At 42.5% G+C, this 16,932-nt stretch overlaps 2 protein-coding genes across 2 annotated transcripts in view; both read left to right on the top strand.

The window, feature by feature from the left end:
• The first annotated feature begins 111 nt into the window (after positions 1 to 111).
• On the top strand, positions 112 to 12,982 carry METTL16 (methyltransferase 16, N6-methyladenosine). The gene is made up of 9 exons (XM_051636080.1): positions 112 to 361; positions 1,150 to 1,352; positions 3,733 to 3,873; positions 6,829 to 6,944; positions 7,703 to 7,845; positions 8,706 to 8,775; positions 10,492 to 10,581; positions 11,412 to 11,585; positions 11,679 to 12,982. Exons 1-9 carry the CDS (start codon positions 234 to 236, stop codon positions 12,294 to 12,296), a joined length of 1,683 nt encoding a protein of 560 aa, XP_051492040.1. The 5' UTR covers positions 112 to 233; the 3' UTR covers positions 12,297 to 12,982.
• Positions 12,983 to 16,670: 3,688 nt separating this feature from the next.
• The window catches only part of POLQ (DNA polymerase theta), a 50,590-nt gene continuing 50,328 nt past the window's right edge, over positions 16,671 to 16,932 (top strand). Inside the window, exon 1 of the mRNA XM_051611719.1 lies at positions 16,671 to 16,837. Within this exon, the coding sequence (XP_051467679.1) occupies positions 16,768 to 16,837 (70 nt within the window). The 5' untranslated portion in view covers positions 16,671 to 16,767. The remainder of the gene's footprint in view (positions 16,838 to 16,932) is intronic.

The following is a 16,932-nucleotide window of genomic DNA, read 5'->3' as shown; positions in this document are numbered from 1 at the left end:
AGCCCCCCCCCCGCCGCCGCTGCGCCCTGGTACGCGCCGAGGGGCCGCGGGGCGGGGCGGGCAGCGCGCTCCTTCCGTCCCTCCCTCCCTCCGTCTGTCCGTCCGTCCGTCAGTCCGTCCGTCGGGTGGGTGGCGGGGGAGGCCCTTGTCCGCTCTGCGCTGCCGGCGGTTCCCGGCGGGGGTGGGAACCCGCTCTTCCCTCCCTTCCCCCCCCCCCCGCCGCCGCCGCCGCCATGGCCCTCAACAAGTCCATGCACGCGCGCAACCGCTACAAGGACAAGCCGCCCGACTTCGCCTTCCTGGCTTCCAAGTACCCCGAGTTCCAGCAGCACGTCCAGACCACCCTCACCGGCAGGGTGAGGTAGGGCCGGAGCGGCGGGGAGCGGGGGGGGGGGGGGACACGGGGTAGGCCAGGCCGCGTCTGGAGCGGCCCCCCGAGGTGTGTGTGGGTGTCCTCCCCTCCCCCCCAGGTGTGTGTGGGTGTCCTCCCCCCCCCCCCCGAGGTGTGTGTGTGGGTGTCCTCCCCCCCCCCCCGAGGTGTGTGTGTGGGTGTCTTCCCCCCCCCCCGAGGTGTGTGTGTGGGTGTCCTCCCCCCCCCCCGAGGTGTGTGTGTGGGTGTCCTCCCCCCCCCCCCGAGGTGTGTGTGTGTGTGTCCTCCCCCCCCCCCCCGAGGTGTGTGTGGGTGTCCTGCCCCCCGAGGTGTGTGTGGGTGTCCTCCCCCCCCCCCCCGAGGTGTGTGTGGGTGTCGTCCCCCCCCCCCCCCGAGGTGTGTGTGGGTGTCGTCCCCCCCCCCCCCGAGGTGTGGGTGGGTGTCGTCCCCCCCCCCCCCCGAGGTGTGTGTGTGTGTCCTCCCCCCCCCCCCCCGAGGTGTGTGTGGGTGTCCTGCCCCCCGAGGTGTGTGTGGGTGTCCTCCCCCCCCCCCCCCCGAGGTGTGTGGGTGTCCTCCCCCTGCCCCGAGCTGTGTGTGGGTGTCCTCCCTCCCCGAGCTGTGTGTGGGTGTCCTCCCTCCCCGAGCTGTGTGTGGGTGTCCTCCCTCCCTGAGCTGTGTGTGGGTGTCCTCCCCCCCCCCCCCCGAGGTGTTTGTAGGTTTCCTCCCCCCCCGAGGTGTGGGTGGCTGTCCTCCCCAGAGCCGCTCCTTCTACCTTTCAGCCTAAATTTCAAGGACCCCGAGGCGGTGCGAGCTCTGACGTGCACCCTCCTGAAGGAGGATTTTGGGCTTACGATTGACATTCCCGTGGAGAGGCTTATTCCAACCGTTCCCTTGAGGCTGAACTACATCCACTGGGTGGAGGATCTCATCGGTCACCAGGGTGCTGCTGACAAGCAAGTCCTTCGGCGGGGCATTGACATAGGTACTTGGAAAGGCAAAATATTCAAGTCGTTGTTTGCTGTCTGATGCTAGCTGCTAAAATTGGTTATGCATCCCTAGGCAAACGTGAAGTTTGAGAGACAAATCTAAACTGTTCTCACCACGGTGAAACTGGCTCCATCTGACTCTCCTGATGCTTCATTTGGCTCCTTTGGTGGGTAGGGTTTCTCTGCAGGAGCATAAGAATGGCCACAGCAGGCAATTGTTTGGCTTTTTGTGGCCTCGAACTCAATCTTGAGTCTAGCTTTATGTGGTATAAAAAATAATGCTGGTAGTAATACATACAAAAATGCAATTCTGAAGGATTTTAACATTTTTTATGAGTATTTCTTCTAAGTCTTAGTAGTGAATTACATTATATTAACAGTCTGTTAAGTTTGCTTTTGGATGTCTGAATGAGAGAGTTTGTGAGTTGCAGTGCAATATTTTTAGCATTCTTTTTAATAATATTTTTCTGTGGTTTCAGGTGTATTTGACAGATGAATGATCTGCCTTTTAAAAACTTTTTTTCTTTTTCAATGCAGCTATTTTCCTGAGCTACATTGTGAAAAAGGCTTAATTAGAAACCAAGGCAAATACTCACAAAGCTGTCTTTTGATTGTAAATGGTCAAAGATTTCCTGCGTATTGTTGAAAGCAAAATGTTTTTTTAAACTGGACTAAGCGTCCACAGATGGATGATACTGTCCTAGACTCACATATTGGACAGCTTGTTCAGTTTCAGTATCTGGATTAATGGATAATATCTGGACAATATCTGGATTAAGCAGTAGATTAATCCAAACAGTTATTCAGTAGAGATGTGAATTTATAAGTTGTATTCTGGTGCACATAATTTAGTTTTCATTAGAAATTTAAAAAGCAATCTCTGTAGTAGCGAGGAGCTATATTCTGCTATATAAATTATATAATTATATATATATATATAAATTATATAAGCTATATAAATTATAAAATTGGCATTTCCATTCCAAATTGTTGGTGATTCTGTATTAATTATTTAAAAGGCACCTGTGATGGTACATATTAATTTAGTTCACCTCTTTAATTTTTTTTCAATAGGATTTTCCTTTAAGATTTCACAGGCTTGGTGTTGAAGATGCTTTTGTGTTGAAGTAAACTCATAATGAAATTGAGAGAAGCTGGAATTCCGTTTCTAACTTGTGTTTTAATGCAGGCATTAAAACTTAAAAATTACTGACTTCCTCAAAGCTTGAGTTCAGTAATCTCGGTAACAATGCTGGTTTTTACATTACTGTTTTCTTGGTGTTTTCTAGCCTGACTTTTTTTAATGGAATTTTTTGATCTCCTGGAATTTACGGGCTTGTATATTTAGCTGGATTTGTTATGGATACAAAGTTTATATCATCATGTGGTGTGTGCACAGCTGCTTTCCTTTCACGACTTTTAAACTTTTTAGCCAGCATCTACACGTTTGATATTAGGCTGCAGTTTTCTACGGACTCCATCATAGCAGGTGGCTAGGAGGAAGAGGCAGATCCATTAAGTCCTCCAAATAATGCAAAAACTTCAGATAAGAGTGTGTAGTGAACTTTGATGTTCCAGCTCTGGAAAAGCAGGAAGTCATCCAAGAGGGATGTTACAGGAGTGCTGGAAATACCGATATGGTTTTGCATACGGACAGATACTGTTGTTTATGTTTCACTAAGTCAGTATAGCAGTAGACTCTTGATACAGCTCTAAGCTAACGTTTTTTGGTGGTGAGGTATCTTTTATCCATTCCCTTTAATCCGAAACTTGACTGTCATTGGCAATTCAGTCACCTAGATAGGCCATCATTATAAGAAGGATTTATTTTGTGATAGCATATATTTCTCTTTGCTATCAAGTTTTTAATCTATCTTTTGGAATATCTTAATGGGCATCTCTGTTTCTTTGATTGTTTTGGACATTAGGGATAGACAGTCTGATGGAACATTTTTTTTTTGGTGGTGGTTATATGCATCAAAGTAAATGATTAGTGGCAGATAATTTAAAAATTAAGAAGAAATATATTTGTGATAAGTTGTTGGGTTTTTTTGTTGTAAACCCAGAATATTTTTGGCTTTCACTGTATAAATTAATCACTGTCCTATAGAAAAAAAAATAGCTTAAGAAGAGGTTGATAATTTACTAAAAAATTTATTCCAGATTACTGAAGTTTCTATTTTATTGAAAGTGCATCTTTCACAATGCTGTATTTCAAATTAAGAAAACAATTTCACTAAGAAACTGAGTAGTTGATAAGCAGTAATCAGTGTTTTCTTGACTTTTTTTTTGTTGTAAAAGGCACATAGTTAATGCCACACTGTGTGTAACACTGGAGACTTGATTTCCCTTTCTCATGGCTTTTCACTTCTGCAGGGACTGGGGCATCTTGCATATACCCATTACTTGGAGCAACTTTGAATGGCTGGTATTTTCTTGCAACAGAAGTGGATGACATGTGCTTCAATTACGCCAAGAAGAACGTGGAGCAGAATAATTTGTCTGATCTTATAAAAGGTATGATGTAATAAGGTACTTAGTAGCATACAACTGTTGTGATGCATTTTTGTCATGTTCAGGGTTGTGTCAGATTCTGTGTTCCTGACAAATACATGCTTAGTTGTTTTCACTGAAGTCACATGAAGGTTGGTGTATGCTTCAGCCAGAAATTCACAGCTTGTCTAGAGCGGGATGTGTGATAGGGAACTACTCATCCTTACATAAATCTGAAAGGTAAGCTTCACCCTGGAGTGTTTTTCACTCTGTATTCTTTGTCTGTTGCTGAATTACTTCATAAGAGTTCATGTTGTTTCTTCTAGGAGATACGGAGTGCTCCCCTTAGATAATTTGCAGCACGTTGCCACACATAGGTATTAGAGAGAGTCCTTTGTCCTCGTTTCTGAATGAGGTCATACCAGCGCCTGTGGTGGTAGTGGTAGAAGTATGCCAGATTTAGCCTGTGGAGAAGCTTGGAAAATTTTCTGTAGGAACTCAGTATATTAAAAAGCAGGTCCGTTATTCAGCTCTGAAATAAAAACCTTTAGTTCTGCTGGAATTTAGAAGTATCCTTTTTGTCAAAATGATGTTGTCTTGGTCCACCTTCTACATCAGTCTTGAAGATCCAAGACTTAATTTGGAGAGCTGTGGTTTTTCTGTTACTCCTGCTATCACAGGATTTTTGGTGGTGTAGTGGTGTTTCACTATACTGGAAAAACCTCTGGCAAAGGAAAATGCCTCCTGTGCAGCTGTCATGCCACAGGTACTGAGTTAAAGTAAATGGTGGTGGGCAGAGCCACAGGCAAGGTAGTAGTGCTGGTGGTGGTACCTGCAGCCAGATGCTGCCTGGGAATGATCCACCCTGCCGCTTTTTAGCTCCTGGGCCTCTGAGTTGTTTAGCTAGAGTTGAGTCTACTACTGTAGCTGATAACTTGTTTAGCAAGGCATTTTGGAGTCAGATTAGACTGATTAGACTCTTCTTGTTTGATTGTTTTTTGAAAAAAGTCATTATTTTTGTCATGTTCTAAGAGTCTTGAAATTTTTGCAATGCAGCTTCATTTGGAGATCATGTTGGAATAGAGCCTTTATTCTTTTAACTTCAGTGAAAAAAATGACGAAGTAATAGTAAAACCAGCAGTAATGTGGTGATGATTTATTAATTACATCATTACTTTTTTTTTCCCAAAAGAAACTATGTTTTTTGACTGAAAGCTAAATACTGCTTGCAGTTAATTTCTTGCAAAGGGAATCTCTCCTATATGTGCAAAATAGAAACTGATAGACCTGGGGATTGATTGTAAATCTATCTAAAAAAAAATTACATGGTGTTCTGAGTTGTGCATCTGTTTACTGGAATGGGATGTTGGCCAGAATTTGTCTGTAGTTATTTAAAAAAAAACCCACAAAAAACTATACCCTGTATGTAATGGTAGGTTAAGAGATTGTCAATAACTTAGACTCTGAAAGTTTTCAAACGACTGGCAAGGTAATTTAGAATTGTTCTGCGACATGGTTATTGCAGTGCTTTCTTCCTCTTTATTTGCTTTCTTACTTACAAATAAAATCACATAATGCCAATTGAAGCAACATCAATTAAGCTAGCTATGTAGGTGAAATGTGGTATTCTTTTATGTCATCCTCTAAGTAACTTTACAGGAATTTTAGGAAGTATGTGCAGTAGACCATGTGTTACTGTTCGGATTAACATAATATCTTTGCAGCGTTCTGCTCATCTTAGCCCTGTTTCTGCTTTCTCTACTATAAAAAATGTGTTGTTTCTGCTCCTTCTCCCTCATAAAATTGTAAAGGATATTGTTAACAAGAAAGGCAGTAAAATACTCTGTGAGCTGGATAGTTTGAAGCATTTGTGTAAGTCTCCTCTGTGTGCAACAGCAACAGCTGTGTTTGTTACACCTCGGTGCTAAAAGCATGGACTGCACGAAGAGCTTCTGGAGACATTTACCAACTTCGTGGAAGACTGTAACCTGAAAACATCAGTCCAACTGATGTAATGCCTGGCTGAAAAACTTTTGGCTTTGATTGTGATGTGTAATTGTGATTAGCATTTTGCAGTTAGTCATTACTGTTTTTATCAGTTTACCGTTTTCTAATCTTATAAGGGAAGCAGGGGAACAGATATCTACAGAGATAAGAAAGCATCACAAATTTGAAGTGTGAACAACTTTAAGGGAAATGTTAAGTGTTTAAATTAGGTAAGCCTGTAGAACAGGGGACAATTTGTTAATATGATTTGAAATGAACTATCCTTCTGTTCTCATAGGATTTACATTGTATTTATCCCTTGACTATGAATTTCTGAACTCGGAAATACTGGTGACTTAGAGAACTATAGCATATGTTAGTAGGTGTTCTAGGAATTATCCTTGCTATATACAACCTGAACTTAGGTAATTGCCTGCTACCTTAACAATTTTGTGTTCTGAGGATGATGATCAACTGTAGTAGTAAATGGTAGGAAGAGACATGCCTTTTGCATCTTTTCTATTTATCTTTTTTTTCTATGTGCATTATCCATGAAATGCAGGACTGGTAAAATCTGCAAGAAGAATTCTAGAATTCCATATCTTAAAAAAAATTGTTTAGACTGGAATTTATTTTATGTCTGAGAAGCTTGTGGGGTGATTAACTGACATTTGTGCTAGTTTTTGGAAGGGCTTAAAGGGAATGTGTAGTTGCATCAAAGAACTCTATAACTTCAAGGAGTTCCTATTGTTTTAAAAAGTCTCATGTAATTCTACTGTTGTGTTGAAGCATACAAGCTGTATGCTAATCCTTAACCCTATGTCTTTATTTGCATGCTGATATTTGTTGGGTTTTTTTGTTGTTGTTGTTGAAAGTATTGTTTAGAAAGCACAGTTTTTATACAATGTATTTTTTCAAGAAGCACTGAAATGTAAATGGCATGCTACATAAAGTAAGAAGTTCCTTACTGACCAAATTCCTGTTTTCTATTAGTGGTTAAGGTACCACAGAAGACTCTTCTAATGGATGCACTGAAGGAAGAATCTGAGATAGTTTATGATTTTTGCATGTGTAACCCCCCCTTTTTTGCCAACCAGTTGGAAGCAAAGGTAAGTTAAAAAACTAAATAATGTACTATGTACTTCAGTGTTCAGTGAGTGGGAGGGTAGCAGCAATTGGAAAATTGCAAATTACTATGAAATAGCATTTAAGTCTTCTCCATTCCTGCTCTCCACCCCAGAAGAGTTTTGAAAAACTTAACTATTAATATTCCTAAAGTGAAGGATGAGCTGTAGAATTTTTTCACAAGTTCTTACTGTCTTAGAGAATTAGTTTGGAAAGCAGACAGCTAGTAAATGCTGAAATCAAATGTCCGTTGTGTAACCCTGGTACAGAGGAATTAGTTGCTGGCATCATGCCTGTCTGTATTTTTAATTTCCTTAGTAATTTAGGCTGTATCATACAGCTCAGAACAGTTCTTGCAATACCCACTGAATATAGTCAGAAACTTTACTCTGTAATGTAGGGCAGTAGAAAAATGATTTAAGTGTTGAAATTAATCGCTGTAGATTTTATTTGTGTAGATGTATGTAACCAGCATGTCTTACATGTCTTGGAACCACGTATTTCATATTAGCAGGATACTGATGTGTGACAAGTAATTTACCTAAGTTTGAGATTGTTGGGAATTAATTGTACATAGTTATACTTATTTTGAATGTATCTTTGTCTATTATCCATGGGTCTGATGGGGGAAAGATACCTAGAAGTGGTGACACTTGCTGCCCACTAAAGATTGAGGCACGAAGCAGTGTACAAAGCAGCTTAATATTTCATTAGGAGTTCATCTCAAATCTTTTTTATCCAGGGAGTAAATTCTCGAAATCCACGGCGTCCCCCTCCCAGTTCTGTAAATACAGGAGGAATCACAGAAATCATGGCTGAGGGGGGAGAACTAGAATTTGTCAAAAGAATAATTCATGATAGTCTACAACTTAAAAAAAGGTTACGGTAAGTGCTTTCTGCAGTTTAAAAAAAAAATCCCACCTTTTAGCCTCTTCTTTGGTGCAAGTTACATGAAAATGGTATTTTAAGTAAGGAATGTAACTGTGGCCCAGTGGTATCAGTTTGGTTTGTTTAGCGTTATGTTCACATCAGTAATTAGTCTAAGTTTATGTAAAATTAATCGAGTATTGATTAAAACTTACTGTTGGAGGTATTTAAAGGCAGAAGGCAAAAAGAGCCTGTACCAGTGACACTTGCAGCTAAATTAGCACACATAACTTTAGCTCTAAAGACAGTCAGTGTTGATTCTTAAGGCCACCTGGGATGGGAGGATTTATGACATTACCTAGTTAACTGTTTTAGGTAATTTCTTTCCTTTCCTGGCTGAATTTTGGTGTCTTGCAGCTTTGTGTACTAATGGGCACTGTTGTACTGAATGCTGTCTTGGGTGAACATAAGCTGCAACAAAAAGCAGAGACTTCCTTTTGAACCAGATGAACAGGTGGCACATCTTCATTTTTTTGACAGCCAGACTCCCCCTCCCTCTATGCTATACACCAGTCCTCTAGCTGTTCTGGGAGATTCCTTCAGTTTGTTTGGGTTTTTTTAATATCCTTCTAAAATACAGCTGCCAAAATTTTGTATTACCACAGCTTCATCAGTGCCCTAGGCAAAGGAAATACAGCCTGCTGTTTATGTGTTCAAGAAGTGTTTTGTTTTGTTTACACCTTTCTAGGCAGAGCCTTGCATTTTAATCTCTTCATCTATCTGATTTTTTTTTTTCTTCAAAATGTTTTGCTTTCTGGTAGTCAGTATTTTCAGTTGATTTGTATTTGTAAAACACTTTGTTAATGTGTTGGTTGCAGATGGTACAGTTGCATGTTGGGGAAGAAATGCAGTTTAGCACCATTGAAAGAAGAACTACGGATCCAGGGGGTGAGTTTGTATATAGACCATTTGCATCCTGCATATGTTCTGTACAGTGTATACCATCTTCTGATGGATGTAGGTAGTTATGATTGAGTTATTTTACTGAGGTTTTTTTGACAAAAAGAAACTGCAATTCCTTGTTAAGGAAGCACTGAAAGCAATTGAGATTTAATTACTGTAGATTCAAAGCTGATAGTTAAGTAGCAGATGTAATCTCCAGATTTTTATCTTTATCGTGTAGTAATGTGTCTTTATACATGAACATACAGGCTTTCTACTTTGAATAGCCTAAGCAGGGCTGTTGTAAAAAAACAAAAAACCAACAAACCCAAACAAAAAATTAACTCTCTTTCCTAACATGAAGTCTAGCAATTTGGTTGGTAAAAGACATTGTAACATTATTTAAATAGCAGCATAGTTTTGCTTATGTTCAATTCTGGCAGCAAGTAAAATCAAACCTTGTGTTACTTCACTCATGCAAGAAACCTGTGCAAAGGAGTCGTCTGCCCTTGTAATATGGTGGGGAGTGGGAGGAAGGTGAATGCATGGTGAAGTCAATTCTCAGAGTGATGAACTACAGGCCATAGGGAATCCATAAATTCATTGCCAAAAGTAGATGCTGAACTAGGCACAAAATTTCAAGTATCTTAGTTTCTTCCCTGTCCTTGAACTGTTGCACATTAGTCTTAGTAAAGTGAGAGAAATCCTTGTGAACCTTGCATAGAAAAGCTGAGGTTTCCTTTTGTATTTTTCTTGAAATTACTAGTATCCTTTTTTTTCAGGTTTGTGATCTTGGTTGTATGAGAGCTAGGAATATGTTCATTGTAACCAAGCATGTGCTGTATTGTGGTTCAGGTTAGGATGCAGAATAAATACTCCAGAAAGTCCTCTCATTGTTCAGACTGTCTTGACACTTGCTGTATTTATTAGAAATGTTGATAGCATTAGGAATCAAAAGTTCTAGGATAGAGGCACCTTTACCTCTCTCTTGTTGAAGGCAGATATTCAAAAGTAGCAGATTTTTTGTGGGTGTTTTGTTGTGGGTTTTTTTTTTTTCTACACTACTCTGTGTAGACTTGGGGCTCTTGCTCTGGTGTTGATAGTAATTCAGAGTGAGGTTGATATTTATCTTTGCTAGTATTTAGCACATTCTCCATACCATACATAAATGCCTTACAACTTCCATGTGTGGAAAGACTAGACAACACTTAACATCTGAGTTTTAGATTTAAAGGCAGCATAAGTTCAGACTTAATTTGGGGGGGACAAAGATAAGTGTTTCTGGACATGTTTCTGCCATCTGCAAACAGGCTTCCCAGTGCTTCGCCTTTGCTGCAGCAATGGGGCTCAGTATTCAAATGTGGAACGAGAGCAGCTTCTGAACAAGGAGAAGGGATGTGCTTTTTGCGACATCAGAAGGCAGGTGTTTTGCAGGATTAGAATGCTGAACAAAAAAAGAAGGTGCTGTGTGTTGCTGAACTTGGAGCTCTGAAAGGGCACAGATATGGCAGGGCAGAGATGAGAAATCCTGGGTATGGGTACCACACTTGGCACAAGCTCGGCAGCTTCAGATGTCACTAAGATACATGAGCTGTGTCAGAAAGATTCTCAATTTCCAAGAAAACTATTCTAACTCTTAACTTTTTTTCAAATGTGAAAATGAGTGCAGTAAAACAATGTTTATTAATATGAAATCTAGTTTTGTATTGCTTCTTTGCACAGGTTCCTAAAGTTACTCATACTGAATTCTGTCAAGGACGCACCATGAGATGGGCACTGGCATGGAGCTTCTATGATGATGTACAAGTACCTGTAAGTAGCTTAATTATTATTTGCTTGTGATTGTGTCTTTTTTTTTCAGGAAGGGCTGTAACTGCTTTGAAGCAAACTGTTCTCTTTCAGACTCTGTATGGACAGTGGGATTTCTTACTTGGCTCCCAGCCTGTTAGAAGTTATTGCATGCAGTTTGTGAATGACCTATGTTTAGGGAGGAAAAAAGAAGCCTGTATAGAACTTCCTTTGAGTTTCAGTGGAAGTAACATACTTGTAATATACTTTAAATAGCAATTTATTAGTATTAAAAGTTTGGGGCTAGATTTGAACTTCAGGCTTCCTGCTGAGAACTTGGTTTTAATTTACTGTATTGATTCTGTTACTAAATAGAAGATGTCTAGCTCAAATTTGCCTACATGAATGTAAGTGGAGTTTGTTCACCTTAAATAATGTGAGCCAGTTGCTTTTTTTGGATCCAAATGTACGTACACTTGTAGATAGGTATAGACAATAACCAACCTTATAGAACGTGCAAGTAAACCTTCAGTGAACTTGGATCAAAATGTGGTTATTGGTTCTTGACCTCTGTTCCCAAGAGCAGCTGCACTTTCTCAGCTCACAGAGAACTAATAGTTTAAAGGAACCAGTGCAGCTTTTTGCCTGATGCCTGAAGATAAACTCCCTGTGTCCATCATAGCATAAAGTGCATGACCTTCTTAGCTGCTTTTAATCTAAAACTCTTTAGAGTTAAGTGAAACGGCCCATGTCAATGCTAATGGCTTATACTCTTGATCCCCATGTCTTCTCAGTGCAGAAGTCATACCACTAATACTGCATAGGCTTGCAATTTTTTTTCTTTCTTCTTCTAGTCACCTCCCTCTAAAAGAAGAAAATTAGAAAAACCACGAAAACCAATTACATTTATGGTCTTGGGTTCTACAGTTAAAGAATTAGCTATCAAAGCTGCAGCTATGGGCTGGGATGCTGTAGAAGCTATTGCTGTGGTTAGAGCCTGGGTAGAGAAGATTCTCACTGATCTGAAGGTACAGTATTAAGTGTTATATGTTAAAACAACATCCTACTTGGAAGCGTAACTGTGAAGGGATAGTACAAAGTTCTGCTGTTTTCTGCAACAGGTTCAGCATAAACGTGTTCCCTGTGGAAAAGACGAAGTTAGCCTGTTTGTGACTGCCATTGAAAACTCCTGGATTCATTTGAGGAGAAAGAAGCGAGAGAAAGTAAGGCAGCTAAGAGAACTTCCTCGAGCTTCTGAAGATGTTCTGCAAGCAATGGAAGAGGTAAAAAACAGCCAGAAGAGTGTGAGCAACAATTCTGACTGTGATAACCCCAAGACTGAAGACTCCAAAATGGAGTTTATGGCACCTGATGGGGATGTCCACTTGACCACAGGTGACGAGCTAATGGAAGAATCTGCTGCCAAAGAAGAACACGGGGAGCAAGTGAAAGAGGAGGAGACAGAGGCAAATCAGGGGGGAACATCACTTGGCAAAGGTTCTGGTAATGCAGAGGAGGAACCTTGCCCTTCAGAGGAAGCTAGCGATCTGACAGATGAAAAAGAACAGGGTCCCAAGGAAACTAGTAGATGTTTTCTCTTTAAGTGTTTAATGAATGTGAAGAAAGAAGGAAGCGATGTATTAGTAGAAATGCATTGGGTTGAAGGACAGAACAGAGACTTGATGAACCAGCTCTGCACGTACTTACGGAACCAAATTCTTCGGCTGGTTGGTAGTTAGCCTTTTTTCCTACTTTGGTTAAGTAAGTCAATCCTCAGATTTTGTAAACTATTTTTTGGTGGATTAAAATTCTCAGTTAGCAAAACCTGTTTTTTCGCCTTAAAAAACCCCAACACAACAGTAAAATGGAGATGAGAGTCCCCTTTAATATTTTAAATAGCTTTTTCAAAGCTGCAAGGAGTACATGAGCTGTATTTCATTAGACATAAAGTGATGAGACAATAATAGATTTTGTGCTGCAGTTGTAAAGCTACATGTTAAAGTGAAATGTCATGCTATGACTGTTTAAAATATCAACAGTACTTATTCTGGTCTTTTTTATTGGTGTGATAAGATTATATATTGTTACCAAGTAGAAAACTTCACTGAAATATTTTATTAAATATTTTTTTTCAATACTAATGCAGGAAATAGTTATGTGGGAACTGTTTTCTGCAGCTAGAGTCTTCAACTAAGGCCTACTAAGTATGCCTCTCTTCCTTTTAATGCATTTAACCTTTGGTTTACAGAGTAGCAAGATGGAAACATCCTCTACATATGAATTCATTAAAATAATTGCTTTAGAAAAAAACAAAAATGTGTGTTGTACTTTTCTGGTGCTTGGCTTTGGAATGCAGAGGAGCCTACTATTAGCATCTGGTTTAGTAAACTTTAACATTAAAAGAAGCTCCATGGTTTAAAGAGGATTTAACTGTTTCATTTGTCCATTCCTTACATCGATTCAAATACAGTTGTCTGAAATGACAGCAGCATTCTGCTTCCATTTAGTCTTAAGAGATTGCTTTAATGACAGGAATGAGACCATGTGCTCATCTCGATAGGCCAGAGATTCCTTATGCAGGTACATGGGTGTTAGGTTCTTGTAAAGGAAGACAACTGGAAAGAAGGCTGTTGCTTCCACACCTGACTCCCTAGTCCTTTTAGCACCAGCTGTTATCCCAATGTTTCTGGGCCAATGACCTGTTCCTGTGAGAAGAGAGGCTGAGGGACTTGGGGTCTTGGGTACCTCAGAGAGGATGTGTGTATGTGTTTGAGATTTCCAGTGCTGGCACTGCTTTGCATGAAGCCAGCCTCCCAAGCCATGATCTTTCTTTTTTGCAGAGAGCTACAAAACAGAGAGGTTTTTTTTCTGAGAGAGTGGTGTGTGTGTGCATGTGTTACCCAAAATAAAGGATGCGCTCCTGATGGACAGAAGGGAATGCTGTGTACGTTCGTGCTACTGGGACCACTTTGAATGTTCACCCTTCGTTGTCAATATTTCTAGAAGTATCCATATGTTTTCTTAAGTGGAAATTAAAAGAAACTTAGAAAAGCCTTATTTTTCTCCCTCTACTGTTAACCATTGTGTATCATACCTAGCACTTCTGTAGGTGGTGGACAAAGTTGCATTTCTTGAGTACTGCAGATTTTTAACAGAACTGCTTCTGCCCCTCGTGTCACCTGGGGCAGATAAAACGAGTCCTACTGTTAGAATCCGAAGAGGTTATTTCGGCTGGCTGAGCCATTAAAAACAGCAAGGTGGTTTATCCTTTGTGCGGTTCTCGGTTCATCATTTCAGCCTGCCTTTCTGCAAGGAGGGGAGGAAGCTTTACAGGGCAAGCCGGAGTGCTTGCGGCACGCTCCTTTCGTTGAAGCAGGCTTCGGCACCTGGTGTCGTGAATTGCCACCGCACAAAACCAAACAAACGGTAGTCTGTGATTTGCATGACGGCTTTAGGAATTGAAATGTTGTCCTGGCTTTTCATTTCGTGCAAACGCGTTGACGAAGGGGAGTGGCGCTGGGAAAGCTAAAAGCCGTGCGATTAACGGGGGGTCGTGCCTTACCCGCTTTGCTGCGGGACCGTCCTGCCCCCCTGGAGCCCAGGGAGGCGGCATTCCCGGAGGCGGCATTCCCGGAGGCGGCGTTCCCGGAGCTGCCTCCCTCCCTGCCTCCCTCCCTGCCGGCCCGGCCTCTCCCGCCGCGCGGGGCCGGGCTGGGCGGGGCGGGGCGGGCGGCGTTCGAATGGCGCGGCGGGAAGATGGCGGCCTCCCCGTTACCGGCGCCGCGGCGGGCTCGGCAGCGGGGTTCGGGCGCGGCAGCGGGGCGGGAAGGGCTGCCCTGCTCGGCCCCGCCGCTCCCTGCCGGCCTGTGCTGAGCCCCCCGCCCGGCCTCGACCTGTCCCTGCGCGGGAGTGCCGGCAGCAGCTCGGCAGGTAGCGGTGCGGGAGGGCGCGGCCCTCCCCTCCCCTCCCCGCGGCCCTAGGAGGCAGCGCGGGGGCTCGGGACGTGCTGGGCGGCGGGTAGCGGGGCTGGCCCGGCCGGGGCCCTGGGGTAAGATGGCGCTGAGGCAGCGTCCGGCCCGGGCTGGTGCTGGAAAGGGCCGAGGGGAACAGCCGAGATTCCCGGCGCAGGGCGCGAGGCCTTTGCCTGAGGAACGAACCGCTCCTTCCTTTCCCGCCGGGGGGTCACGGCTGCAGCCGGGCGCGTTGAGGTGAGCGAGGGCGGGAGCGGGGGTAGGAACGGGGGTCGAAGGATCTTCCTGGGCTGCTCCCTGTTCAGCTGAGGGCGGTAAGAAAGTGCGCGCGCTTCTGGAGCCGGGCTCCTGTCGCTGTCGTGTGCCCGCGGGCGCGGTTCTTGGCGTGGCCTCTAGGTGCTCCCCTAAGACAGCAGTCGGTAGGCTCGGGGGCCTGGGGTGCGGGAGGCGAGGCTCACCTGTGTCACCGAGCTGATCCGAGAGTGCAGGGAGGGGACGCAATGCGCTGCACCTAGAGGCGTCACTTCAGGTGCTGCTGGTGGTGCCCTGATACCTTCAGATGCAGAGAAATGTCGTAGGTTTCTCTAATAAGACAACTTGCCTGTACACACACACAAGATATTATGTAAACATCTTGTGTTATATAAACGTCTTGTGGCAAGATGTCATGTAAAATGCTGCTGCTGCTGCCAGCCAGGACTCTTTAAAGTGATACATCTAGACGTAGATTTTACCAGCTTGCTGTACTCTTGAATCAAGAGAGAAATGAAGATGTATACAGCATCAAGATGTACATAACATCTCAAATCAAGATGTTTATGTAACATCTTTTTGCTCTATCTTTTCTGCAGTTTTTGTACGTCTTTAAAACACCTGCATCTCTTGACCTCTTCTTCTTCAGTCGTGTTGCATTTTGTCCCTGATTTTGTTGTGTTCTGCAGGATAGGATTTTGCCAGCTCCTGCAAATGGAGCTGAGCAAGGCAATGTACATATTTCTATGAAACAACTCCTCACAGATGAGCTAGTAAGCAGCACTCCTGTATCTAACTGGCTTCATGTTCTGGAAGGGTATTCCTTCAGAGAAATCTAATGCCCAGTGCTTTTCTTCCTCATTTTGACTCTCGGTGTTTTTCTAGTAGGTAAAAGAGGGTTACCACAGTGGTATACTTCTGTACACAGATCTTTAAGAACCCCTAAGGCACAAGTTTTCAAATTCATGTTCAGAGCTAACTTACAGATACTCTTCAAACAGCAGAATCATGTAATCCTTTATCCATTCTGTCTTTTACATGTAGTTAGTTGGTTTTAACATTAGGAAAGAAGCTTGGGATCCCATCATGTAGGTGGTTTTTTTTTTTTCCTTTGTGTGATTCTGAATCCTTATTCTGCCATGTTAGTTGCATTTTAGGATGGACAAATTTGGTCTCCTCTAAATTCCCCTTGGGAAGCCTGTTCTGCTTCGTAGTGTACTGCTGTTCTCTCTTAATGATGCTCAACTTCTTGTTTAGTATTTGTAGGGTTATAAAGACAAAAAATACTCAGCAAGGAACTTACTTAAGCTAGAGAAACTGTCAATGTGATGAAGAAACTGATCAGTGTTGATAAACTGAAGTAACCTGCATCGTGCAGGGTAGCTTGAGCTGCTTGTTTGGTGTATGTTGTTTTTTAATTCAACTGTAAAGCAAGAAAAAAGACTGGGCAGTTCTGTAATCTGTGAAGATTACTGAAGTCTCTGGAGCAGTAACTTAAAAAGGAAACAGTCTGGATAAGGATGAGGTGGCAAATACATTGCAATGCCGTTATATTAATCAGTGCTCAAAGCGTTTGAGTTTGTATTTGGTAATGGCTGCTCTGTCTCAAGAGCAAATATTAGAGCAAGAGTTTGGTAAAGAAATTATTTGAATGTGGAAAATCCTAGGAGGAAAAACTGAAACGATTATGTCAGAAGATAAGAAGAACAGTGAAACAGCCATAGGAAATACTGAAAAATGTAGAGAAGATAGTTTCTTGTTACCTTTTCTCATAATACAGGAGCTTGTAGAGAAGTTTGACCTTTAGTTGTATAATCTAAGCGACTTCAGATTCAAAGGTGATCCCTGACTTCTTTTAATTTTTTATTTTTCTCTTCCCAAAGGGCAGGTAAATGTTCCAGAAGACCAAGCAGACAAGTTGCTCCTGGCAAGCTGGGGTCTGCCCAAAGCAGTTCTGGAGAAATACCACCGCCTGGGAGTAGTACAGATGTTTGAATGGCAAGCAGAATGCCTAATGCTTGGACAGGTTCTGGAAGGGAAGAACTTGGTTTACTCAGGTATGTAAACACCTGACAAAACAAAGCCCCCCTAATTTTCCCAGTACCATTTATAAGAGCATACTGGTGCTGAAAGGTGCTGATCCGGCAGATAA

This window comes from Apus apus, chromosome 1 (assembly GCF_020740795.1).
Source record: "Apus apus isolate bApuApu2 chromosome 1, bApuApu2.pri.cur, whole genome shotgun sequence".
In the NCBI taxonomy this organism is placed as follows: Eukaryota; Metazoa; Chordata; class Aves; order Apodiformes; family Apodidae; genus Apus; species Apus apus.
This window is presented reverse-complemented; position numbering and strand designations above follow the sequence as displayed.